Source organism: Muntiacus reevesi, chromosome 3 (genome assembly GCF_963930625.1).
Source record: "Muntiacus reevesi chromosome 3, mMunRee1.1, whole genome shotgun sequence".
In the NCBI taxonomy this organism is placed as follows: Eukaryota; Metazoa; Chordata; class Mammalia; order Artiodactyla; family Cervidae; genus Muntiacus; species Muntiacus reevesi.
In genome coordinates, this window is record NC_089251.1 from 125,349,029 (window position 1) to 125,376,695 (window position 27,667).

Genomic DNA, 27,667 nt, shown 5'->3' on the forward strand with positions numbered 1-27,667 from the left:
ACTGAAGTAGAAGAGTGATATTGATTCTAGCTTCATATCATGAAGTAGAAAAAAACATCAGTAACAGTATCAAATACAAGATCTCTAAAATATTCATTGTTAACAAACCAAAGGGAAGAAGCTGGGATAACCATAGCAACACTGAAACATACAAGCCATAAATTTTGCAAAACAGAGAAACCAGCAATGGCTGATTACAGTAGATAGAAAAAAAATTCTTCTAAATTATGCTGTTAGCATGAGATTCTGGTGTCAGTTCTTTGAATATAGTGATTAATTTAAAAAGTAACCAGGTAGACTATCTATTTTAAGCATTCTTTTTTTTTTTCCCACACAAAGTAGGGTCTTCACAATCTGTGTGGTTTAGGAAAGAAACATGTAAATTAGCCACTTAAGATAAATTTAAGTTTATTTTCTCAGATAAATAAAGAGGTTGCAATTAGGAATTAAGAAGTCAATTTAATGAGTTCTTCATCTCTGTGTTCTTTCAGATTTGGAGAATGAAGGGAAACAAATGGTAGGGGAAGATAAAAATGGGAGAGAACTTATGAGCATTAAGTCACTTTCAAGTGAGTCAACTTGATGTTCTCGATGTTAAAGAAGGTCTTGTTTACTTCCTTGTGCCTTTTCTTTTACTCTCTTTAGTTGCCTGAAATTCTACCTCTTCCATGAAACTTTCCCCAATTCACTAACCCACCGAAGGTTTCTTCTCTCTAAATACCCATAGTACACGTAGTCCATTCTACCCAAGGCCATGTTAATTATACTACACTTTGGATTGGAGAGGTCTGTAAAGAAAGGAATGAGGGTATTCAATTTTGGAAAGTAAAAGGATTCAGAGAAAATTTCAATCCTCCCCCAATTCCTCTCCCACCCCTGCTTCTCAGTTTGGCCTACATTCTTCTCCCCTTCTTTTATTTTTCCTATGAGAATTATTTTACAAAGTCATTAAGACATATTCCAACACTCTATACTTTTGGTGAAATTCTGCATTCCCTTTGAAATTAGAAAATGTCATAGTATTATGCATGATAAGAATAGACCCAGAGACGTAATGTCTGACCTTTGCTTGGTCAGGGCTCTGCATCTAAAATGTTTGTCCTCTGTATTGACGCTGGACATTGGGGAGGAAAATGTGGCTATTGAATAGGCTCATTAGCATCAAGCTGTTGGTGGCAACCTTGACTGGTTAGAAAACATTTCTTCACCTCTCAGGAGCACTTGAGGTCCTCAATTATATCAACAAAGCCAATAACAATGCTTCCTTCTTCCCTTCTGGCAATGGCTACTTTTGCTTTCTATGGGATATGAGTCATTACATAATGGGCAAGGGGGGTTATTGAATTGCAAGGAGAATATAAAGACAGTTGTGATGCAGAGGAAATCTTATTCTACATAAAAATTCTGAAGTTTATAAATCATGGAGATTTTGTATACTTCATTACCTTAACCTTGTAACTAGAAGATTACCACTACTAGGTAATCTCCCATGGTTAACAGCATTTTTCAGCAATTTATAAATGCTCCTACTGTTTTTCTTAGGTGTGATATACCTTCTTACTGTGATCATAAGCTTTAAGGATAGGCATAATATCTCTGTTGTTTTCATAAGGTCTTATCCTCAGCAGAGTTCAGGAAATATGGTTAGACAGCCAACAGATTACTAAAGGTGATAAGGAAGAGGATGATAAATTAACAACAAAATTTTAATCTGATCTCTAGGTTTTCATTAAGTTTTTTACATGCTACAGTACAATTTTGGAAATGTTTAAATTTTGATGTAGATCTATAGATAGGAAAAGGCCATCATAGTTAAAAAAAAATCTTCCCCAGTGTGGCTCTGGCTTTATCACAAGGAATAGAAGGGTCTTTACATGAAATTAAGCTATTAAAATAAAATGATCACCTGGAAATATAAAGATTGATAGTGGATCTTGTCGAAATTCATGCAATTACGAAGATTAAACACACAGAGTAATTTCATCAGATCTCAAAGGAACAGAACTTAACAATGTACTTTCTTTCATTAAGTTGAAAAAAATAGAGTTTCAGAAAAAATATGGAGAAATATTTCTTTGTAGAGTGGATAAATAGAAAGGAAGGCTTGATATTTGTGAAATGCTTCATAAAATTTCCCATTTAATTACACAACAATTTTTTCCACTTGAAAATGAGACAACAGGGATTCACAGAGGTTAGAAAGCATGTCCAAGCTGGTAGTGAAGTACAACCCTGATTCAGTGACCCCAAGTCTTATTTGTTTTGTGACATGTACAGCTATCAAAACCTCATTATGCCAAAAGTTGCTTCACCCTTACAGGATAATTATGTGCAAAGAAGTGTTGACTTAAAAATCATCACAATCTAAAAGTTGAGAGTTATGCTTTATTCAGTGGGAATTTTTAGGACTTCAGCACAGGTGGCAGCACCTCAAGTAACACTAAGAGAACTGCTCTGGGGAGGCTAGTGTGGGGAGCTAGGTTATATAGGAGTTTTGCAACAAAGAGCAGATCATCTGAGTATCAAAAGGTTATTGTAAATTAAAGAAAACCAGATATCTCAAGTTAAGAAATTTAGCATTTTTCTATACATGGGAAGATGCAAGAATCTAGGGTCACTGAAATTATTCCTTTGACATGTATTTCAGTTATCTGGGGCCAGTATCCTATATTTTTGCACCCTGAGTTTCCTCAGGACTCACCAAAGGGAAGAGTGGCTGCAATCTGATGGCTGCTAGATAACATGTATTCTTTCCTTCTTGAGTCCCCTCAGGGCTCACCAGCTCACCATCCTTGGTAGCTACAATTGCTGATAACTGTGACATCCTTTGTTTATTAATATGGCAGGAAATATTCCATTTCTCAGAAGTTATGGGAAAGTTTCTGAAAGATAACTGCAAAACACATTCTCGGGGAAATTTAGGAATATAGAGTTAATATATACCCTAATTGATGTCATAGAGGAAAGCCATAAACTCTTATAGAACATGCCACGGTGCTAATGACAAAGACTGAGTAGCGTGGCATTCCCTGCCTCTCACAGGGTGACGTTTCTAAGGCTCTTAGAAAAGATCGTAAGAATGAGCTTTAGGACTCTTTCTGGATGAAGTCAGAAATCACTTGAATATCACCTTAGACAAAGTGCAAAGATAAGTCTGATTATCAGAACGAAGGACAGGGAGGAAGGACAGAGTGAGAAAGGACTTGGAAAGGAAAGGCATAATGTTGGAGGGATTCTCTCTGCTTGATGTCCAATCATGCTTGTTTTTTAGGCAACACAGGTGTTATTACTTCATCTATGCTAGGCTCATAGATTCTGCATTTCTGCTACCATTTCTAGAGCTTTATATTCTAGAGCCTCCTGAGGCCATGCAACTTGGAATCAAATTATTTCTCATGTTTGTAGTTTATCTTTAGTGTTTCTTTTTTGAAAACTTCTAGTCTTTGTCTTCCAAAACTTTACATTGGAAAATCCTGACAGATAGCATTATAAAAGCTAATGTAATACAATCAATAATTGTTCTATTACTTACTTAACACTCACAATATTGTTTTGGGGACTCCTTTCGTGTTCAGAGTTAACCCCTACCCTCAGCTGCTGCTCAGAGAATACTGTAGTCAGAAATACTCTAGGTTTACTTAGCTTTGAGCCTGAAGAGGGCCCAAGGGATCCTGAATGAGTCTTAGGATGGAGCCCAACTCCCACAGGATCCCAAGAGAATAATATCTCTTAGTCATGAGCCACTTGGGGTGAGGAAATGCCATAGCTCATTTAGTGCTATTTTCTGTTGAAATTTTTTTTTTATTATAGCAGTAATGCATATTCATGAGAACATTTTGGAAATACTAAAAATGAAAATAGGAATAAAATGAAAGCCATGCATAATCTCTCCACCTAGAGATAATCACCACAAGTTTGTTAATGGATGTTTATCTATATTTTTGCTGCATATAATGTGTAGGAGTTTTTTTCAGAATTGAAATTCACCTCACATATCATTCAATACTATTCTTTTACAACATGAATTCTAATGGTATATAGTATTATATTGGGCTTCCCATGTGGTGCTAGTGGTAAAGAACCTGCCTGCCAGTGCAAGAGACATAAGAGATGCAAGTTCCTTCCCTGGATCAGGAAGATCACCTGGAGGAGGGCATGGAAATCCTCTCCAGTATTCATGGAGAGTAGTCTTGCAGGCTACTGTCCATGGGGTCACAAGGAGTTGGACTAGACTGAAGGGACTTAGCACACGGCAGTATTGCATTATATAGAAAACATACATAGTTGATATAACCATGCTGCCTAGTATATGGCCTTTGGCTGGTATGACAAGATGCTATTATAACCCTATGACTTTCCCTACAAGGATTATCCAGATACAAGAATAAAAGTGTCATGTTTGAGATGACCCAGTTCAAAAGACTCAGCCTAGATAGAGTATTGAAAAGCAGAGACATCACTTTACTTACAAAGATCCTCAAAGCTATGGTTTTTCCAGTAGTCATATATGGATGTGAGAGTTGGACCATAAAGAAGGCTGAGTGCCAAAGAATTGATACTTTTGAACTGTGGTGCTTGAGAAGACTCTTGAGACTCCCTTAGACAGCTAGGAGACCAAACCAGGCAATCCTAAAGGAAATCACCCTGAATATTCACTGGAAGGACTGATTCTGAAGCTCCAATGCTTTGGCCACCTGATGCAAAGAGCCAACTCATTGGAAAAGACCCTGATTCTTTTGAAGGCAAAAGGAGGAGGTGGGTAGCAGAGGATGAGACAGTAAGATCGCATCTCCAACTCAACGGATATGAACTTGAACAAGCTCTGGGAGATAGCGGAGGACAGAGGAGCCTGGCATGCTGCAGTTCATGGGTCATGAAGAATCAGACATGACTTAGTGACTGAACAACAACAAAGTTATATAGATTATATGGTAGAAAGATATTGAAGAATTACTTGCTGAGCCAGTTTTTACTTTGACTCCTTATCTGTCAGTCCAAAAATGCAAAATTCTCCCTAAGGCACTAGTGAGAAGGATGGAAAATGTTAGATGCCAGTGAAGGGCTCTGCTCTCTACCCCCACTTCACAACCTGTAGTTAGCCTCAAGCAAGGGAGGCAGTGGAATCTAGAACACTTCAGGGATCTGAGATTTGAGGAGTCTGAGCTTCTCCCTCTGTCTTGAATTTAGAAGTAGCAATCCCAGCAGATGGAATTCCCTGAGCCACTTTGGCTGCTGAAAGACCAGAGGCAGGTGTCCTCAGCCTCAGAAACATGAAGAGATATAGCCAAATCTTCCCTGTGTCCTGAGAATGAAGTGAAAAACCAGTAGTTCATAATTTCCATGTACTTTCTGAGTGTTTTGTTTCCCAACATTATGATCCAAAATCTGACATGAGGCAAAGGATGACCAGATATCTTTTTAATATCATAATAAAACATTGACTAACAGATTTCCTCAAGGATTATTTAATTCTCCGGGAAATTATACCTATGTCTGACTTACTGTTGGCTAAATAAAAGATGTTGCTATCAGTTAAGGCTCAGAATAGGTGATGCTAGTGGTAAAGAACTCACCTGTCAATGCAGGACTTCCCTGGTGGCTCAGATGGTAAAGAATCGTCCTGCAGTATGGGAGGCCTGCGTCCGATCCCTGGGTTGGGAAGCTCCCCTGGAGGAGGGCATGACAACCCTCTCCAGTGTTCTGGCCTGGAGAATCCCATGGACAGAGAAATCTGGTGGGTTACAGTCCATGGGGTCATAAAGGGTTGGGCATGACTGAAGTGACTTAGCACAACACACATTGGTTAAAGCTCAGACTCTTTGAAGTTAAAATGCTAACTTGTAGATGCCAGTCATATCTTAGATTAAAAGTTTAATAATTAATATATGTTTTCACTTTTGGTACTAAAGTTACTAGGACTTGGTTTTTTCCAGACTGCTACTTCAACCACATCTTATAGATTTTGCTCTGATGGTGCTTTTCTTTCATTGTCAGCAGTTGTTCTAAGCATGTGTCTAGACCGCGTTTCTCAAGTTGCCATGCAAATCCTAGAGTGTTCACTGGCTTACCCAGAAGGCTTTGGGGATGAATGTCTGCTTCTCTTGCTACCTCCCATTTTCTTCCAGTTTCAATCTTTCCTTCTCTTGCAGCTTGCCCACTAAAATACTCTTCCTTCTCTGAAGAATGCCTGAGGAATCTTAGCTTGTTTACAGAAGAAAGTAAGACTGTCATGAATTTATTAACCATTATTAGGCTCCATATCTCCTATTCTCAGGGGATGTGGATCCTCTGATTAGAATTCAATGGAACCAAGGTTTCTTGGGCACGTATTTAAAAATAGTGATCAAAAGACAGACCAAAGAGAAGGCATTTTACTACCCAGTCATGGGACAGTAATCAATGCTTTACTTAACCGTCATGTGACTAGCACCTCTGAAACATAAGCAATACACAAAGCAACCTATAACACTATCCTCGTGTGCAATGTTATCTCCAGTGGAGACTTGAAGGAGATATTTCTCTGTGCAACATTGAGCTGTAGAGTCAGACAGACTAACTGCAAATCCTGGCCTCACTACTTCCTATTCATCTTTCAAAGGTTTGAATGAAAAGTATGTAACTCAGTTATCTGGTTCTTGCAGTTTCTAAATAAATGTGCGCGTGTCCAGTCACTTCAGTGGTGTCCGACTCTATGCGGCCCTATGGACTGTAGCCTGCCAGGCTCCTCTGTCCATGGGATTCTCCAGGCAAGAGTACTGGAGTAGATTGCCATTTCCTTCTCCAGGAGATCTTCCTGACCAGGGCATCGAACCTGTCTCTGCCTGCATTGCAGGCAGATTCTTTACTCACTGAACCACCTGAAAAGCCTAAAAATAAATGGTAAGTGTGGTTATTCCAACATCAACATGTTAGTGGTTTGCATACATAAATACACCATGGAGAAAGCTAAGTTCTGTGGCTTGGATGTCCTTTTGAAATGGCCATGTGACTCAAAACTCTATTTTATAAAAATGAAAGGAAATTTACTTATGCACTTTTTCTCCCATTAAATGAAAAATCACATTGAATTAGACTTCAGCTCTCTCTCCTTCCAAATTATAATAATAGAAGATAAGGTGCCTTTCATCTAAAATAGAAAGAACATTAGAAAAATGGATATCCAATTTGATGGAGCAATTTTTCTCTTCTCTTGTTCTAAATAGCAGTAGTTATTAGGACCACAAAGTAGCTGTTTATTAGACTGAGAAGAGGATCCTGAACTGAACTGTCACTAAGAACTTGGCTCAAAAATGGATTCTGAGAAAAGTGCCCATGTGGATGCTTGCAGCTAATCATAGATTGGCATGATGTTGTGACAGGTTTTGATGACTTTTATAACCTTTTTGGATGTCCTTAGAAACTGTGTTATCTCTATTCACACAAAAATTTCCAGGGTGGAATCATAGTATATGAGTCAAGATAGCCGAATTCAGTTTTCTCATTTTACAGATGAAAGAAATAAGAAGTTGCCCGAGGTCACATAATTAACTCCAAATGTCTCCATTATTACCCCCATCAGTGTCTGACAATTCACCTTTAGAGTCTTTCCCTTAGTCCTTATTAAAATTCAGGTATGCCCAGGAGGTTTGACATCTTCAATTTGCATAATTGAAGACTGAGTATTCAATGTAAACTCAAGGAAAGAGAACAGGTTTTGTGGAGTGAGCCACAGGCCATTTGTGGCTAAGGGAAGTGCTAAACTGAAGAGAATAGCCATGGGGGAAAGAAAGACAAAAGTCTGAGTGTGGGCAGAGGCACAAACAAGGCATTAAATCCAGAAACATCCTATTTTCTTTGCAAGCTCCCGGGGATGACTGAGATCATTGACATTGATTTTTTCAAGGACTTCTTAGCATTTTTGTATGTTATCTAAAAGTCTGACTGTTTTACTTTTCTCTTAACAATGGCTAAAGAAAATGAAGCGTATCTTTGTTTTTTTCTGAAACAGGGTGAAACAAAATACACTTGGTTCAAAGTGGTTGAAAGTGCCAGTACTGCCTGGGTTCAAATTCCACTTATTAGGTATTATGGTCACTTTGAAACATGTCTGAAGCTTGTTTGATAGTTTCCCATTCAGAGGCAAGCTGTATGTCCCCATCTTGGTTAATCTCTGCTGCCTTCAGGGACTCTTTTGTGTAAAAAAGACTGTGGTGATAAGGGCTGTGTGTCACTTCTGGGGCTGGGTCAGAAAATGCTGTGCGGCCTTCATTTAATTCTCTCCAGACAGGACATTTGCTTCGAAGGAAATCAGCCACTGTGTAAGAAATCCCTCTTTATCAAGACTAAACACTGATGAGATCATATGTAGGCGTTCCAGCTTCCAGCCAACAGCCAGCATCAATTGCCTGCCACACGAGTATACTGTTATGCCCGATGTCCGAATCCCCGAGCGGGAAGAGAGAAGGCTTCCAAGGCAATGCAACTCGCAAAAAAAGGGAAGTTTATTACTGACTCGAGCCAGGGCCTTCTGCCTCCGCCATCACAGTGGTGCAGGGTCAGAAAAGCCCTGAGCCCAAGCTGTTACAGAAATTTATAAGACATGCATAATCAATTAGTAGCTGGCTTAAGCGGATTGGTTACATGTTTACAAAGCAATTCTATTGGTACAGACTTTCGCGGGCTTTTTCAAACCTGGGCTTTCGCGGGCTTTCTCAAACCTGGGCTTTCGCGGGCTTTTCAGCTTTCCCCTTTGTCTCTTACTGGGCGCATATTGATTGGCTGGCTTCAGGTTACCTGATGGGGGTGGGGAATCTTACCATTTCGGGGAAAGCTAAAACTTAGGTCCAGGCTGCCTGTCATGGAATTAACCCTGGCAGCCTCACATTCCCCCCTGTCTTCTTGTTCCTATAGAGGAATCTTTCTCTTCATCCTGGGCTACCATCTGATATTGCTGCCTTAATACCATAATCTGAATTGTATTGAGACGTTCTTTAATAAATGACATTAGCCGGTTTAAAATACATGGGCCAAATGTAAGTGTTAATAATAGCACTATAAGTGGCCCCAGGAGGGTGGAAACTAAGGTGGTCAGCCAGGGGGAGCGTTGAAACCAAGACTCAAACCATCCCTGTTGGGCCTCTCGTTCCCTCTTACGTTGCGCCAGCCCTTCTCTCACTTTTGCCATAGATTCTCTTACCACTCCTGTATGGTCTGCATAGAAACAACATTCTTCTCCCAGAGCCGCGCAGACCCCACCCTGTTGGAGAAAAATTAAGTCTAATCCTCTCCTATTCTGCAAGACCACTTCAGACAATGAAGTCAGAGACTTCTCTAAGTGGCTGATTGATTTTTCTATGCGAGCTATATCTTCATCTATGGCGGCTCGTAGGGAGGAAAACCCTTGGCCTTGCAGAGACAGTGAAGCTATTCCTGTCCCTGCTCCTGCCAGCCCAAGACTGAACAAGGCTGCCATGGTAATCGCACTGATTGGCTCTCTCTTTTGTCTTAGCAATTCCCGGTCCCAATGTGAGTACATAACCTCTTCAGAGTGGTATAAGATTTTTGGCATTACAGCAACCAGGACACAGAATTCTTGATTCTGGTTAAAAACCTTCACATTTAAACATGGGGTTAGCCCAGTATGTGAACAAATCCATCAACCCCCAGCCTCTGGCACAATCCAATTTTTGCCATGTAAGCGTAGGTTACTGATAGTCCGGGCACAGAGGGGAGTTTTATCACGTGGCACTGTGCCCAAACAGAGTCCCTGTCCCCAAACTTCATTCATTGTGAGGCCAACCTTGCGTTCTTCCCATCGGCATTGGGGCGGGTTCTGGCCTGAAGACAAGTGGTAAGAGACATTGAGGCCTATAGCCTCATAAAAGGGTGGGTGAAGATTATAACAAAGCCAACAGGACTGGGTCGCGTTAGGGTTGGTATGGTTTAAGACCGTAAAGGCTGCATTCACTAAGGCCCATAGGGGGTCCTGAATTGTTGAGCTAATGGTAACAGCCAGAGGGCCAGGGGTCTCTGTCAATTTGCCTCTAAGGCTCGGAGTAGAGGAGATGTTAAATGTTCCCGGCGAGCTTGGTCTGAAGGTAGTTGGCTTGGGGGTCGCCTTGTGCCCCTGTAACGTTTTGATCAGATTGGGACCTAAACTATGTACCTGCACTGGCTCAATAACCTGTTTAATGATCAAAAGCTCGCCTGGGTAGGGGCCGGGCCAATTTACATGAAGCTGAAAACCCCAAGTCAGTCCTGAGGTCCAGCGGTTTTCTTTTTTCGCCCGTTCCTGGTTAAATTGTACTCGTACCTGAGGGCCATGGTGTCTACGGTCCTTGAAGGTGAAGCTAACTAGATCTCTGTTTCCGACATCCCACCTCTGGGGTCCATCACAAGAGGTCACACAACTCCAGCTCCTGCAATAATAGCTTTCTATGCCACCACAGGTTTTCCAGTTATTTCTTACATAGCCCGGGCAAGCCCAGAACCCCAACCTATGGTTTTTTATCCCATCCCTATAATACTTATCATAGAGACCGTCCTGCTTTGCGAAGAGGCTTGAGAGGTCGAAGTTCAGGTCCGGCCACCAGGTGTTCGGAGGGTGGATTCCTGATGTCTCATTGAGCAGCTCATGAGTTTGCCCGTCACTGAGTTTCCAGGTGATCTTAGCAGGTTGATGGGGGTTATGACTGGTCGCTCCTGGGTCGATGAGAGCTGCCATCAGCAGGAGAATTAGGAGGCCTCCCGGCGGGCGAGTTTCAGTTTCAAAGGATTTGACGGGTGAGGACTCGCCTTCCATTCTGCTCGTGCTTTTTCCTGTTCTTCCGGCGTGGCTTGCCGCACGTGATTGCAGTGAACCCAGGGTCCAATTCCGTCGACCTTGACAGCAGTAGGAGTGGTAAGGAGAACAACATAAGGGCCTTTCCATCTAGGTTCTAATACTCTAGATTGGTGTCGTTTTACCCAAACCCAATCACCTGGGCCAATATTATGTGAGGGAAGAGCCCTCCTGTTTTGGCCCTCGTGTATCTCTCGAATCAATTTCCAAACATGGTTATGCACCTTACTTAATGCCATCAGAGTTTGCTGGAATTGTCCCAAAGTAGGGGGTGGCAGGCATTTTCCTTCGAAAATAGGATACACAGGAGGGGGTCTCCCATATAAAATCTCAAAAGGAGTAAGATTCAGCTTATAAGGGGTGTTACGCGCCTGAAAGAGTGCAAAGGGAAGGAGGGTCACCCAGTCCCCGCCAGTCTCTATTGCCAACTTTGTCAAAGTTTCTTTTAGGGTCCGATTCATTCTCTCAACCTGTCCTGAGCTCTGGGGATTATATTCGCAATGTAACTTCCATTTCGTCCCCAGAGCTTGGGCCAGCCCTTGTACAATCTGGCTCACAAAGGCAGGTCCGTTATCAGAGCCCATAGTCACCGGCAGCCCATACCTAGGCACTATCTCCTCTAAGATCTTCTTAGCAACCACTATTGCTGTCTCTCCCTTAGTGGGGAAAGCTTCTACCCACCCCGAGAAGGTATCTACCAGAACCAACAGATAGCGATACCCGTACTTGCCTGGCCTTACCTCAGTGAAATCTATCTCCCAGTGTTGCCCTGGCTCCTCCCCCCGGTACCTCATTCCCGAGTGCTGCTTCTTCTCTGTCCTCATCAGCTGGCACGCTTCGCAGGCTTGAATTATCTCTCGTACAGCTGCATTTTGTCGAGGGAACCTCAGGCAGGCCGTCTGGAGAAGTGTTAGGGTCTTTTTTTCTCCCAAGTGGGTAGTTGTGTGCAGGTGTTCACACAGGTGACGACCCAGGGTGGCAGGCAATATCAGGTTGTTGTTTTGGTCCCGGTACCATCCATCTTGGTCATCCTTCTGGAGGGTGGCATCCTTGTTGATCCAAGCGAGATCAGGGAGGGAATAGTCGGGGACTGGCGGCAGAGTCCCCATACCAGGAGGTGGAAGTCCCACAGCTAATATGGGGGCGGCGTAGTCCCGGCTAGCCGCTTCTCGAGCGGCCGCATCAGCGGCACGATTGCCCCGCGCCTTAAGGTCTTCTCCTTTCTGGTGACCGGGGACATGTACTATTGCTACTGCCCGGGGCAGTTGGACAGCCTCCAGGAGCCTGCGAATCTCGGGCAGATTTTTGACCTCTTTTCCCTCAGCTGTCCGAAATCCCCTTTCTTGGTATATGGGACCTTGAATATGGGCAGTGCTGAAAGCATATCGGCTGTCAGTATAAATGGTGACTCTCTTCCCTTTGGCTTGCTCTAGAGCCTGTATTAGGGCAATCAATTCTGCTTTTTGCGCAGAAGTGTTTGGGGGAAGTGTCTCAGCCCATATCGTCTGCCCTGAATCATCAACTATGGCGGCTCCCGCCTTCCTTTGCCCATCTTTTACATAGCTGCTCCCATCGGTGAACCATACTAGCTCACTGTTGCTTAAGGGAACATCAGTTAAGTCTTTTCGTGCCGCCAGGGCCTCAGCCAGTATCTCATTGCAGTCATGGAGAGGGCGGTCCTTCTCTGGGTTAGGTAGGAGCGTGGCCGGATTTAGGAAGCAAGGGGTCTGAAAACGCACCCGTGGGGCATCGAGCAGCAAGGCCTGGTAGTGTGTCAAGCGGGCATTGGAGATCCACTTACCCGGCGGCTGCTTTAAAACCCCTTCGATGGCGTGGGGGGTGTACACCGAGAGTTGCTGTCCATACGTCAACTTGTCGGCGTCGCGGACGAGGAGGGCTGTAGCTGCAATGATGCGAAGGCAAGGGGGCCACCCAGCGGCCACCGGGTCTAATCGCTTCGAAAGGTATGCTACCGGCCGCTTCCATGGTCCCCATTGTTGCGTCAAGACCCCCTTTCCTATTCCTTGCTTCTCATCTACAAACAGCTGGAATGGCTTATTTGGGTTAGGCAGGGCAAGGGCTGGGGCTTCTAGTAGGGCCTGTCTAAGCGTCTGGAAAGCCTTTTTCATTGGCTCAGTCCAAGTCCAGTTTGGGGTCTCTTTACTTCCCTCATACAAGGGCCGGGCCTTCTCAGTAAACCCCATAATCCACAGTCTGCAATATCCAACAGTCCCCAGAAACTCTCTCACCTGGCGAGGGGTTTTGGGCTCTGGTATCTGCAATATTGTTTCTTTCATGGCCTGAGTTAGCCACCTTTGTCCCTGCCGGATCTTATACCCCAAATAGGTGACCTCTTGCCGGGCTATTTGTGCCTTCTTTGCGCTAGCACGATACCCCAAGATGCCTAGGGTCTGTAAGAGGTCCCCGGTGGCACGGCTGCATGCCTCCTCTGTGGTTCCAGCCAACATGAGGTCATCTACATATTGTAGCAGAATGACCTCTGGGTGGCAAGCCCGATATTCGCAGAGGTCCTCACTCAGAGCCTCATTAAACAAGGTAGGGGAATTCTTGAACCCCTGTGGGAGACGGGTCCAAGTTAATTGTACTACCAGTTGGCCCTCCCCCTCAGTCCACTCAAAGGCAAATATCTCCTGGCTCTGGGCCGCCAGGGGTAGGCTGAAAAAGGCATCCTTCAAGTCCAACACAGTATACCAAGTGTACTCAGGCAGTAAACTGCTCAGGAGGGTATATGGGTTAGGGACAGTGGGGTGTATGTCACTCACCCGCTTGTTGACTTCTCGCAGGTCTTGGACAGGTCTGTAATCTGTCCCCCCTGGCTTCTTCACCGGCAGTAAGGGGGTGTTCCAAGGGGATTGGCATCGCCTGAGAATTCCGGCATCCATGAGACGTCGAATGTGGGGAGTGATCCCCCGCCGAGCTTCCTGGCTCATGGGGTACTGTTTCACCCTCACAGGAACTGCCTCTGCCTTTAGCTCGATGACGACCGGATGTTTCTGTTTGGCTAGTCCCATCCCTGCCGTTTCTGCCCAGGCCAATGGGTATTTATGGACCCACGGTTGTACATCTAGTGCTATGGTCTCTGAGGGCTTAGGCACAAAAAGTCTGTATTCATCTCTTAAGGCTAGGGACAAGACATGTATCGGTTGTCCAAGTCCATCCGTGACTGACATTCCCCCAGGGTCAAAATGGATCTGAGCATTAACTTTAGTCAACAAGTCCCGTCCAAGTAGAGGGGCTGGGCATTCTGGTATCACCAAAAACGAATGGGACACCTGGTGGGTCCCCAGATTTACTTTCCGTTCTGTGGTCCAACAATATCTTTTTGTCCCCGTGGCTCCTTGCACTAAGCTGGTTTTTTTAGACATTGGTCCCAGTTTTTTATTTAAAACAGAGTGTTGGGCGCCAGTATCTACCATGAAGCCAACGGGTTTCCCCTCCACATGTATGGTTACCCAGGACTCGGGGAGGGGCACCGAGTCTTGACTCCCCTAGTCACTGTCTTCCCCCGCATATAGAACTCGAGTTCCAGGGGAAATTTTCTCTCTCTGGGTCATTCCTCTCTTTGAGTCCCTCTTAGGGCACTCGTTTTTCCAGTGCCCCTGTTCTTTGCAGTAGGCGCACTGATCCTTCTTTAGGGCCTGCCTTTTTGGTTTTTCTTTTTCTCCCATCCGGGGGTCTCGAGGTTCCCTCAATTCTGTTCCGGCCTTTATCCCAGCAAAAAGGATCTGGGCTAGCTCCCTCTGGTTCTTCCGGTTTTCCCTCGCCCTATGTTCCCTATCTTCTTTCCTGATCTTCTCAGCTAATTCCCTTTCCTCCCGTCGAATTCGTTCTTCCCTTTCTTCTGGGGTCTCCCTATTATTAAATACCTTTTCAGCTACTTTCAGTAAATCCTGTATTGTCTGTTCTCCCAATCCCTCTACCTTTTGTAATTTCTTCCTAATATCTGGGGCTGCCTGATTTACAAACGCTAACAGAACTGCAGCGCGTGACTCCTCAGCCTGGGGGTCCATAGGTGTATATTGCCTGAAAGCTTCCATCAGCCTCTCTAGGAAGGCTGCTGGGCTCTCAGTGGGCTCTTGCCTTACTAGATTTACCTTTGCCAGATTCGTCGGCTTTCTTGCTGCAGCCCGCAGGCCAGCCATTAGAGTCTGGCGGTACACTCGGAGATGTTCCCTACCCTCCACCCGCTCAAAATCCCAGTTAGGCCGCAACAGAGGAAACCCCTCGTCCACGAGATGAGGCTGGGCGGTTGGTCTCCCGTCGGCCCCCGGGACCCGTTTCCGTGCCTCTGCCAGGATTCGCTCCCGTTCTTCCGTGGTGAAGAGCACCTGCAACAGCTGTTGACAATCGTCCCAGGTGGGGTTATGAGTGAACAAAATGGAATCTAAGAGGTCAATGAGGCCTTGGGGTTTCTCTGAGAAAGGAGGGTTCTGGGTTCTCCAATTGTACAGGTCACTCGTGGAAAAGGGCCAGTACTGATAGGTTCGCTCTCCGTCCGGGTTAGCTGGTCCCACTCGGACGGGGAGCGCCTGAACAGTGGATGAAGGTAACTCTGGGTCCCCAGGGTCTTGCCCACCTCTATCTCCCCTAGTTCTCCCCCGGGTCCCCAGTGCCGGTCCCCCCTCATGGTCAGTTCCCGTTGGCCCTTTTAAACCTCTCGGTTCACCCGTGGGAGCTTCTCTCCTCGGAGGGGGTTGCGAGGAGGGCACATATGGCGGAGGCCTTATCTCCGTTTCTAGATCTATCAGGTTTGGATAAGATGATTCCTGAAGGACTGGTTTTGGGTCTTCTTTCTTTTTGGTTTCCTCCGGGGGGATCTCCATCACCAGGACCTGTGAATTGGAGGAACTAGGAAGTGTATAAACAAAAGGTTTTAACCATTTAGGTGGATTTTCCACTAAATCCTGCCAGACCATGACATAGGGGACCTGATTCGGATGGCCCCAGGGATCAGGAGCCATAATCTTCTCCTTCACAGCCTGTATGATGGACGGTTGAAAGGTGCCTTCCGGAGGCCATCCTACCCGAAAGGCGGGCCACTCTGCAGAACAAAAAGTTATTAATTTACTTTTCTTGACTAGCAAAGACAAGTTATGGGCCCTGGCCCTGACATCCGAAAAATGGTCAGTCATGAGAGAAAGTGGGGTAGATTCTCTCTGACCCATGGTTAAAATAAATGGTAAGGAAGAAAGAGAGAGAAAGTCACTGAGAACGACCACCAAAAATCCTACCGGGAGTGGTGGCGGCCAAGAGGTTGGGCTTATGGTATGCTTTTGGAACTGTTTATGTGCCTACGTCGTTGCACGGAAGTTTTCTTGCTGGGGGCGGGCACCCTAGGGGTTTCTAGCCCGTTCCGTGACCCCCTTATCCTCTCACGGGAGTCTTCAAGTGGCAGGCGCCCTAATGGCCTTTAAGTGCCTGACCCGTGCCCACAAGAAGAATTTTAGGCCACGTCCTCAGTTAGGGATGTTAAAGGAGAGTTTCACCCGGTCGGGCTCTAGTTACTGAAGCTCACTTATTGTAGGGCCTTCAGAGTCCGCCAGAGTGTAGCCCTGGCCAGGATTCATCAATTGCCCCACAACCGTTCGCCTGTTCACTGAAACTCCCGAAAAGAAAAGGAGTGGAGGGGAGATCGGAGAAGAAGAGAAGGAGAATAAGTCAGAAGAGAAAAGAACGATGCCCCAGAAGAGAACGAGAATAGAGACAATGCCGGCACACACAAAAACACGGAGAGCCGAAGACAAACACACGGACAAACAAACGTCGGCCGACGACACAGTGCTGGATTTTCGGGCCCCCTGAATTTTACCTTACCGAATGGCGTCCGCTGTTCACCAGACTCGGGGTCGGGAGAGGAACTTTCTTCCGCGCGGAGTCGGCTGCCTCCCAGCGCGTCCGCTGGCCTTGGCCTTACGCCGGCTGGTCCCCCCCCTTTCTAGAAAGCCTTCCCTGCAGAGTCGGCTGCCTCCCAGCGCGTCCGCTGGCCTTGGCCTTACGCCGGCTAGTCCCCCTTTACAGAAAGCCTTCCTTCTGTGCCAGATACGCACCCTCCTGCTCCCCAACAGGGCCCTGAATTTACTGTGGTCTTTCCTGAGCACCGGTGTTATTATTTATCCTTCCCCCTTTGTCCTGGAAGCGTTCTCTTCTCCCGGTCAAGGGATCCCGGACGAGCCCCCAAATGTTATGCCCGATGTCCGAATCCCCGAGCGGGAAGAGAGAAGGCTTCCAAGGCAATGCAACTCGCAAAAAAAGGGAAGTTTATTACTGACTCGAGCCAGGGCCTTCTGCCTCCGCCATCACAGTGGTGCAGGGTCAGAAAAGCCCTGAGCCCAAGCTGTTACAGAAATTTATAAGACATGCATAATCAATTAGTAGCTGGCTTAAGCGGATTGGTTACATGTTTACAAAGCAATTCTATTGGTACAGACTTTCGCGGGCTTTTTCAAACCTGGGCTTTCGCGGGCTTTCTCAAACCTGGGCTTTCGCGGGCTTTTCAGCTTTCCCCTTTGTCTCTTACTGGGCGCATATTGATTGGCTGGCTTCAGGTTACCTGATGGGGGTGGGGAATCTTACCATTTCGGGGAAAGCTAAAACTTAGGTCCAGGCTGCCTGTCATGGAATTAACCCTGGCAGCCTCACAATACCATCTTGGATGCCCAAAGAAGCCTTCAGCTGACCACAATGCCCACTGATATCTAACTCTGACAACATAAAAGACCCCAAGTTAGAACTGCTAAGCTACCTCCTTCCTGTGTTCCTGTTACACAAAATCATAAACAGAATAAAGTGATTGCTTATTGGTGGCTCAGACAGAAAAGAACCCACCTGCCAGTGAAAGAGTTCGATCGCTGGATCAGGAAGATCCCCTGGAGAATGGAATGGCTACCTGCTCCAGTATTCTTGCCTGGAGAATTTCATGGACAGAGGAGCCTGGTGGGCTTACAATCCATGGGGTCACAAAGAATTGGACACAACTGAATGACTAACATACTACACACACTTACAGTGCCATGTTTTGGGGTGATTTGCTACACAACAATAGTAAGTGAAACAGATACATTACCTTGAGTTGTACATATTAATATTCCTATGTTTCTTTGTCCTAATAAACATAAAGATAATCACTGTTCTAGAATATTCCATCACGTGTTTTCATTTGTTCATGTTTTAGAGTGCCTTTTTCATTAAAAAAGAAATTCTTTGCATATCACACATTCCCTTCACAAGAAAACAAATGAAGAAATGAAAAAATCATCACTTGATATAACCAAATTTACTTTGACATTATAAGCCCTGAAAGGGGGTGAGTACAATCTACAGACTCTCCTTTGTCTTCATTTATCCACTTCATGAAATGGATTGAGAACCTACAGTAGGATTACCAATTGTGCTGACTCACCAGGGGTGGAGTGGTTTTCTGGGATTAGGGACTTTCAGGGTTAAAACTGGGACAGTCCTGGACAAACAGGGGTCCTTGGCCATCCTAAATTTTGGTGTGCCTGACTTTGTGTTGGGCACTAGAGAAAGAACTCAAAATAAATCACAGTCTCTATTGTCAAGAATCTCACAAACTAGAATCCAGTTTTCACCAAACTTAGTCCTAAGATTTCCCTGACAGCCAAGATTGATTTAGTTTTACTCTCTGTAGTTTATGTTAAGAAAAAAATAGATATGTCCAGGTTTTTTCCTTTTCAAAGTATACCCACTTACCATGTAGGAATTATATTCAGATCCTAGTTGCAAAAAGCAAAAACTTCAAAATAGTGAAAAATTGTCATTTTCTCATGTAGCTGGAAATTTGGAAGAGGCTGCTCAGAGATCTTATCATAGTTCCATGATAGAATCAGGTCTCCAGACTCTTTCTCTTTTTAAACCCAGCCATCTTTGCTTGTGTTTATCTCCTTGTGGTTACAAAGCGGGTGATCCATGTTCTTGTTAGAAAAGAGCAGTGAACAATTAGAGTATGCCAGCCAAAGAGCACTCCTTTAAGGATTTTTTTCCTCAATGCCATAGCCAACAAATTTCACTTACTTCTCATTGAGTTGTTTAATGAATTTTATCTGCAAAAAGATTTGGAGATAGACTTTTTATCTGGGTGTATTGGTATCATCACTACCACCACTCCCAATAATTAACTACATCATTGGGAAAGAAGAGGGAATTAGATAGTGGGTAGTCAGCTATCCAAACCTGTGACCCTGTTCCTCCCTGTGAAATCTCTTTGTTAAATGCCTTTGTGAAATCTATTTTTACAATATCAATTAGATTCTGCTAATCTACTATCATGGTTATAATTTTGTCATCAAGATCTGTAGACAACTCTAGCTAAACTAATGGAATCTATGTGAATTTATGAATAACCAGAATAGGGGTCTCAAGAAACACGGTGGGGTGGCTGTCACTTAACAGACTGGAAACTAAACAAAAATATTAGCAGTAATGCTCATTTTTTTTTAACATTTAGATTTATATTATTTAAGGAAAACAGCAACCACTAAACCAAAGTTATTATTAAGCATGTAAATATTTAAATTACATTTTTAAAAGGAATATAAAGGCATTTTATTAGTCTATTTTGAATACTGTTTATCACTTTATTAAAAAGAAATACTGTTTTAGACACAGCACTTCTTTGAGGTTAAGCTAGCACCAATTCCCTTCGAATGTACACACTAAAACGGGACATTACCTGACCTTTCTGTGAAAGCTGAGTTATTTGGTTATAAAATGTCAAGTAGATCAGCTAAAAGCTGCAGTCATGGTCTTGTGTCATTTTAATACAATTTCAGCTTTTCAAGTAGAGCTGATTTAACTAAAATGATACTTGGTATGTGGAACCCACTGTGAAAGTACGCCATGTTTCAGCTGGAATAAAAGTGAAGTTGAGGAAGAGGGAAATGAAGTATGGTTCCTAGACCTCTTGCTCCCTCAGGTGAACAAACCTTTTATAAATCTGCATCTAATTTAAGTAGTGCATTCAGGTAATGCATAACCAACACTACGGGTACTAGTGATTATAACTGTCTTTCATTTCAGGGTGCCAGGTGCTGTGTGAGGAATGTTAATCCATTGTCTCTACGCCATGTGGCAAATGTATGGCAGAGACATAATCTCCACTGTAGAGGTTCAGGAAACTGAAATCAGAGAAGCCATAGAACTTGCCCAATGCCACAATTCAGATTTATGTGCACAAGTTTCCTAAGCAGAGCCTGTCTTCCCAGGACATTGTTCTGCCTTATTCATAGGTCCTATGAGAGACCTCCAGTCAATAGCTTGAGTATTTGCTTTTCCTCTTTTAGAGACTTAAAGATGGAGAAGCCTGATAGGCTACAGTCCACGGGGTCGCAAACAGTCGGACACGACTGAGTGACTTCACTTCACTAAGTACCTCGTTAGTTAGAGACTTAAAGAAGCATCAGTCTTAGAGAAGGAAGAGCCAGTATAGAATCTTGACTTACCACTTACCGGTTGTGTTATTAGTCTGCATTCATCTTTTCAATTCTCAGCCTGTGTCCTCAGTCACAAAGTGGGTATTAAGATATTTAGAAATAACAATAGTAATATCTACCACATAATATTGTTGATAGAACTTAAGAAAATAGCATTAAAGACAGAGAAAATAGTAGTTACTCAAAAAATATTGTTTGAATCATGTACTTGTCACTGAAGGGGAAAAGGAAAAATAAATAGATAGAACCAAAATTTACAGAAACTATAATTAAATGACTTACATTTAAATAATTTATTAGGAAAGTCAATATAGTAAAGACTATGTTTTTATTAACTTCTTAACTGTCTTTATGATATTAATGAAGTTTAAAGGAATAGATCTTGGAGAAAAGAGTTTTATTGGGATAGTGTGGTATAATAGAACAGTCATGGCTTTTTGGAATTAGTTCAACCAGGATTTGAACTTAAGATATGAACTTCAAGTTAATACTGTGGTGGGGCACCTGGTGGCAATATAAAGATGTTGGTGACCTGGGGATTCAGGGAGAAAGTAGTCCTGAAAGACGGTGTAAAGAAATACCAATTTTATAATACTGTTTAGAGGAGACAGAGTTAACTGATTAAGGGATCATCAAAGCTTAAGATCTCCAGAAATGGGTATTTAGATAGAGTTTGAGATGCAAGCTATTTATTAGTGATCAGCACCAGTGAAAGGAAAGGAGAATAAGCAGAATGGAACAAGTGATGAAATTCAACTGGGTTCAGAATATTAGCAAATCCAACAAGTATGGCTTGTCAGATTGTCCCATGTTGAGCAGAAGGGGCCAGGCCTTTTTATGTCTCATCATATAGAAGAATCCCTAGGAAAATTATATCCTATTTGAGGTGGTTCTTTACAAACCTTAAAAAATTAACCTGCTTGCTATTACAGCAAAGCCTTCCTTGGAGAGGGACCTCAGTGGCATATCTTAGTTTCAACCTCAAGACCATACTGATTTCCAGACATGAGACCAGGCGGACAAGAGCACTGAGCTGGAATCATGAGTTCTAGATGCTTGGCCATCCTTCTGCCTTTTCTGACTTTGAATGTGTTACTTAAAGATATAATCTTTTACAGTACAATTTCCCTGTCTATGGAATAGAGATTTGACTTCCATGACCTCTGAAATTCATTTAGTCCCTAATATTCTACAGTTCTATGGTTTTATTCATTTGTTTATTCAAAATGTATTTACTGAAGATTACTACCAGGTCAGCTTCCATAGTGGCTCAATGGTAAAGAACGTACCTGCCAATGCAGGACACGTGGGTTCAATCCCTGGATTGGGAAAATCTCCTGGAGAAGGAAATGGCAACCTGCTCCAGGGTTCTTGCCTGGGAAATTCCATGGACAGAGGAGTCTGATGGGCTACAGTCCACAGGGTTGCAGAGTCAGACATGACTTAGAAACAGCATGCACACACAATTCTGCCAGCCACTTCTGGGCATGTAGGACACACCAATGAAGGTCGTTGACAAAGCTCCATGCCCTGGCAGAGTGGATATTCTAATGGTTTTAAAGTTATCTTCATTATAAGAAAAGGCAATGAGGTAAGAGCTAAAATTCTTCAGTTAAATCACTGTAACAGTCCATGATACAGCTTCAAAGCAAAGGAATTTTTTTTTACTGTAGGTGCCATGGAAAATACATTCTAAAAATAATTTAGAATTAACAAAGAAAACAAATTACTTACTGGGTTATATCAAAGCTCTCATACATTGTTCAGGCAGTAAGATATTCTTTCCACCTTTGTCTATGAGAGCTAATAAAATTATTGACAATACTTCCTTGCTGGCAAAGGCCAGGAAGAAAATTAAGGTCCAGAGGGAAGAAAATAAAATACACTTTTGGAAATTTGGACTGAAAACTTGTCAGTGCTCTTCTCAGTGATTCATCCAGAAAGTTATTAAAACCACAATCATAACACAAGATATGGCAACCAATAAAGAATATTTCACTTTATCTCGTGTGTGCTTCAATATTACATTTTTCACTTCTGCTGTTGTGTTGGGGTGGGGGGTGGTCTGTGAGTAGAAAACATTCCATGAAACTTTCATTTAACTACTGCATATCCCTTTTAAATTCAACCAACAATCCTATTTGTGCTGGCTAGCTGATTAAAAAGTTAGGTAAAGCCAAGAATATTTTTTGAGGGAAAGGGGCCTTGATTTATCAGGATTTAATCACTCGACTTAAATAAATGTTAAATTAACAAATGGGCTTTTGACAACATGATTGTAATGTGTGATTCAACAATAGGAGGCAACTCCTTTTTTTCAGAATAAAGATAAAAGCTCCTGACCTCAAGTTATAAAGGAGATTTAGGAAAATCACTGTAGCAGATTTCAACATATTGAGTTTCTGTTTTCCTAGTTGGAGCAAGGAGACAGCATGCGCCCTGCCCAAACACTGCTGCTGCTTCCTTGGTTCATGTCCCAGTGAAACTCATCTCATTCTCTGGGCCCTGAAGAAATTGATTCTGGCCCAGAAATGTGTCCTTTTCTGGTAGAATCTTAGCTAGATCTGAGGCTGACTGGGTTTCCAGTCCTGTCTGTGATTAGCGGAATACATCAAGATCACACATGGAGGAATCCACTTCTAGAATTAGCAGGTTGGGTAATTCAGACTGACATTCCTACTGAGAACAACAAGCAAAGCAGAACAACAAATATCCACCTGAAAGTATTGCACAGCTACTAAAGCAGTGAAAAATCACAGAGCCAAGAGAGGAAGAGAACCCAGAGAGGTGAGCCAGGTAGCAGGCAACTTGTTGTCTAGAGGTATGTTTTGTTCCCAGGGAGACTGAGATAAGGATGAGAGTCACACAGACTGGGTGGGTTAAAAGTGAATTTCAGGTTCCACAAAGGAGTGGAGGCCTGAGAGAAGCACCCAGCATTGTGGTTGAGACCATAAAGGGCTATCACCCAGGAGTAAGAGAGAACCATGAATAGTAGTCCATTGTCCACAGAGGTAAAAACCAGCATGGAATGTGTTCCAGCTCTGATTGCATTAGGTAATGTGAGAGAGTGCCAAGGTCTCTCTGCTCCTTCCAGAAACAAATGCATACTACAGAAGACAGTGCCTGGGTTCATCTACATAAAGTCCAAAACAAACAGAGCTCATTTATGGTATGGGAAGTCAGCACAGCAATTGTTGTGTTTGGGAAAGGAAATGAGGTATTTCTGAAGAGCCAATTATGTTCTTTCTCAGCCTGGATGGTGTTTGCATGAGACTAAGAATTTTGTGAAAATTCTCCAAGCTTCCAAACCTCACTGATACCACCATGAATCTACCCAGCTGAATAGATGAAATTCTCTGCAAACTACTCCTACTCAGAATAGCTTTGTGAAATTTCCATCTTGCTGAAGGTGAAGATAAGCAGCCTATTTGTCTTGCTTATGAGTTTAAAACTTCTCAGATATCCCCCGACATCAAAAGGCACTATTCTTGGTTCCTTAGAAAGTGTGAACTATCTCCCCAAAGCTGGTTCTGTGGTCCTCTCCTAGCTAGGACTGCTGTATTTAGCAACTAAAAATCTAAGATCCAATGAAATTTAAGTTTCAGATAAACAAAAAATAATGTCTTAGTATAATGTGCCCCAAGTTTGCATAGGGGACATAACTATACTGAAAAAAAAAAAAAGATTATTTATCTTAAACTTAACTGGGCATGCTGTATTTTCTCTGACAACTCTACTTCCAGTACATTTCCTCTGCTCTTTGGGTGGAGGGAGGTGAGGTTAAGAGGGAGGAACAATAAAGCATGTAGTAAACAAAGCACATAGGCTTCCCAAGTAACACTAATGGTAAAGAATCTGTCTGCCAAAGCAGGAGATGTAAGAGACGCATTGGTTGGGAAGATCTTCTTGGTTGGGATGATCCCCTGGAGTGGGAAAGTCAGCCTATTCCGGTATTCTTGCCTGAAAAATTCCGTGGACCGAGGATCCTGGCAGGCTATAGTCCACACGGCTGCAAAGAATCAGACATGACCGAGCAAAAGCAGCACACACCACCTATTTTTTTTTTCTTTATGGTCTATTGAATTAAACATCAGTTTACATGAACATGCAAGAAAATATGAATTTGATTTTAGGATTCAAAACCAATGACATGTCCCTCCATTAACATCATGACCCAACATACCAGAAATCCCCTCACCTCAAAAACAGAGAGTGATACTTCTCCTTTTTCTATTTTTTTCCAAAGATGGACATGTTCCCCTTCTCATCTGGCCCTAGCTCTCCAATATGGTAACCACTAACCACTTGTGACTATTTAAATTTAAATTAATTAAAATTCAACAAAGTTAAAAAAGTTCTCAGTCTCACCAGCTACATTTCAAGCATTCAGTAGCCACAGGTGTCTAATGCTACCCTATTGGAGGGTGTTATTTAGAAAACATTTCTATTAATGCAGAACATCGTATTGGACAGCACTGCTTTTGATTATCTAGCTTATCAAGACTTGGTTAAGGGGACAGAAGTAATAACTGGGGGAGTCAAGCACTGTGTTTTTGTTTTGAGGCCTTCCCACTGAGTGGCACCTAGCTGCCCCTGGCATCTTTCCTTAGGATTTTTCTTTTATTTCTTGCAGTTACAGACTGTGACTAGATTTAACACATATTAGGAGTATTATTTCCTCAGTCTTCCTTGGGAACTCACACTTATATAAATTACCAAATCACAGCTCTTGGTCTGCAACTCCTGGCGAGGTGGAGAAGTATCTGGACTGGGGGTCAGGAGGTGTGGGTTCTAGTAGCTTCTCTGCCATTGTCCATTCTGAGACCTGGATCAAGGCACTTCTCTTTCTGGGTTTCCTATTTCCTTCCATAAAGGCACATTTTATTCTCATTAAAATAAAACTCAAAACTGAATCTTGAAAAATTTAATACTATCATCTCCAGAGTGAAATTCAATCGATGTGATTTTTTTTCATTGTGTGATAATCTCTGAAAACACCAAGTCTCTCCCAGTGTGAATTTCCCAAAAGTAAAACAATATTCACTCCTCAGAACAGAAATGGCCTCAGAATTTAAAAACTAGAACTGATACTTCCAGATTTGGATTTCATTTTATTATTTCAGTCTGGTCTGAGTGTCCTGGAAAGGAGCCTGGAATTGAAAATGAGAAGACATTGATTTAAATCCTGACTGTGAAATATTAACTGCAATTACTTAACCACTTTAGACTTCAGTATCCTCTTTAGTAAAACAGATAATAACAGCAGTGTCATATTTATTAAGATGATTAAATTAGGTAACATGGTAAAAATGCTAATGGGAGTAACAAGAGAATAGAAAATATTAATAAATAGAGTATGTTATTGATAATGATTTTCTTCTATTTGAGCAATAGGGTAAAGATAAAACAGTATGGTTTCCATTAATTTCAACTTGGCTATAAGTACTTCTCAATACTATGTATTATTTGCCATTTAATTAGGAAAACACTTTTATATTTTTAAAATATTGTACTTAATATTGACCAGAAAGGTACACACTATCTCTTTGTTTGTCCACTAATGTATTCTCTTGGTGAAAATTCATCATCTTCTAAAAAATCCTGAGATAAATAGTCCTGTTATCAATTGTAAAACAAACTACCCCAAAAACTCAGTGAGTGGCTTAAAACAATTATTAGTATTTATCAGTTCTATATGTTGACTATCTCAACTAGAAGGTTCCCACTTTGAGTCTCCCATCATGTTGCAGTCAGCTGGGGTTATAGCCATCTGAAAGTTCAACTGGGTTAAATGTTATTTTAGAAGACCCAAGTCTTCTAGTTAAAGAAGTAAAGACAGATTTTTCTTAAGAAACTATTGCAATAGGGGGAAAGAAACTTCAGTGTAGAATTAGACTCAATTCCAAATGCTACAAGAACAAATGGGGATTTGTAGTAATTTGTGGGACCTGACTCAGGAGAGATTCCTGGGAGGTTACTGGAAAATTACTAAGAGAAAACATCGGGATTAGAGAAAATTCTGACTAAACTGACCAAACAGGATTCTTTCTGAAGGCAGACCAGGGTGATCAGATAACAAGAGTGGGGAATGAGGAACATGATTAGATACCAAGGCAGAGGGAGGAGGATTCTTTCCAAATTGACTTTGCCGTATTCTTGTTAAACCTGGGTTATGTAGGTCTGACGAGAATGACACCAAGATTGAAGGCTGACCTAGAAGAAGACTCTGAAGAGCTTGAGTAAACTTCAGACAAGGAGTCTTTCCCAATGTCCCAGACAGGTCACTTGAATGACTGTCGGCTGGTGCTGCCTGTAGGCTGGGAGTCAAGAGGGGCCGTTAAATCACCCAAGGTGGCTTCTCCAGGGGTCTTGAGCTTCTCAGAGCATGGATCTGGATTTTGAGAGAGAGAGTCTCAGATCAATCATTCCAAAAGACTTGGGCAGAAGCTGCAAGTCTTCTTTAAACTCCGTTTTTTAAAATTAATTTTTTATTGGATTATAGTTGCTTTACAATGTTGTGTTAGTTTCTTCGGCACAGCAAAATGTATCAGCCAGACATATATCTTCTCCCTTTTGGACTTACTTCCCATCAGGTCACCACAGTGCATTAAATAGAGTTCCCTGGACTGTACGGTTTGTTCTCAAAACTTCAATGAGGTATCTTCTCATATCAGTCAGAATGACCATCATCAAACAATCTATAAACAATAAATGCTGGAAAGGATGTGGAGAAAAAGGAATCCTCCTTCACTCTTGGTAGGAATGTAAATTGGTGTGATCATTATAGAGAACAGTAGAAGTTTCTTAAAAAATTAAAATAGAACTACCATATGATCCTTCAAGTTTTCTTATGACCTGGCTTAAGAGGTCTTTCTAGAAATGATCTAGAAAACCATTCCTGATGCATGTTACTGTCAAAAAGTCACTGAAACCAGCTTAGATTCAAGGAAAGGAAATTATCCTCTTCACCCCTTGATGTGACTGAGGTACAGAGGCAAAGATGTGACGGCTGTCATCTTTGAAGACTTCAGCTTGTACACTGTCCAGTGACTTCTGTATCCTAGTGTCTGAAACTATAAAGAACGCTGAGTGCAGAAGAATTGATGCTTTTGAACTGTGGTGTTAGAGAAGTCCCTTGAGAGTCCCTTGGACTGCAAGGAGATCCAACCAGGCTCTCTCCAGTACTTTGGCCACCTCATGCGAAGCGCTGATTGATTTGAAAAGACCCTGATGCTGGGAAAGATTGAGGGCAGGAGGAGAAGGAGACGACAGAGGATGAGATGATTGGATGGCATCACTGACTCAATGGACCTGGGTTTGGGTAGACTTCGGGAGTTGGTGATGGACAGGGAGGCCTGTCGTGCTTCGATTCATGGGG

General features: G+C 42.8%; 1 protein-coding gene across 1 annotated transcript; it reads right to left on the reverse strand.

Moving 5' to 3' along the window:
- Nucleotides 1–10,615: 10,615 nt before the first annotated feature.
- Nucleotides 10,616–16,007, reverse strand: LOC136164873 (uncharacterized). The gene is given in 1 exon segment (XM_065930463.1): nt 10,616–16,007. A coding segment is annotated over 1 exon segment (5,292 nt). The 5' UTR covers nt 16,006–16,007; the 3' UTR covers nt 10,616–10,713.
- Between the last annotated feature and the right edge of the window lie 11,660 nt (nt 16,008–27,667).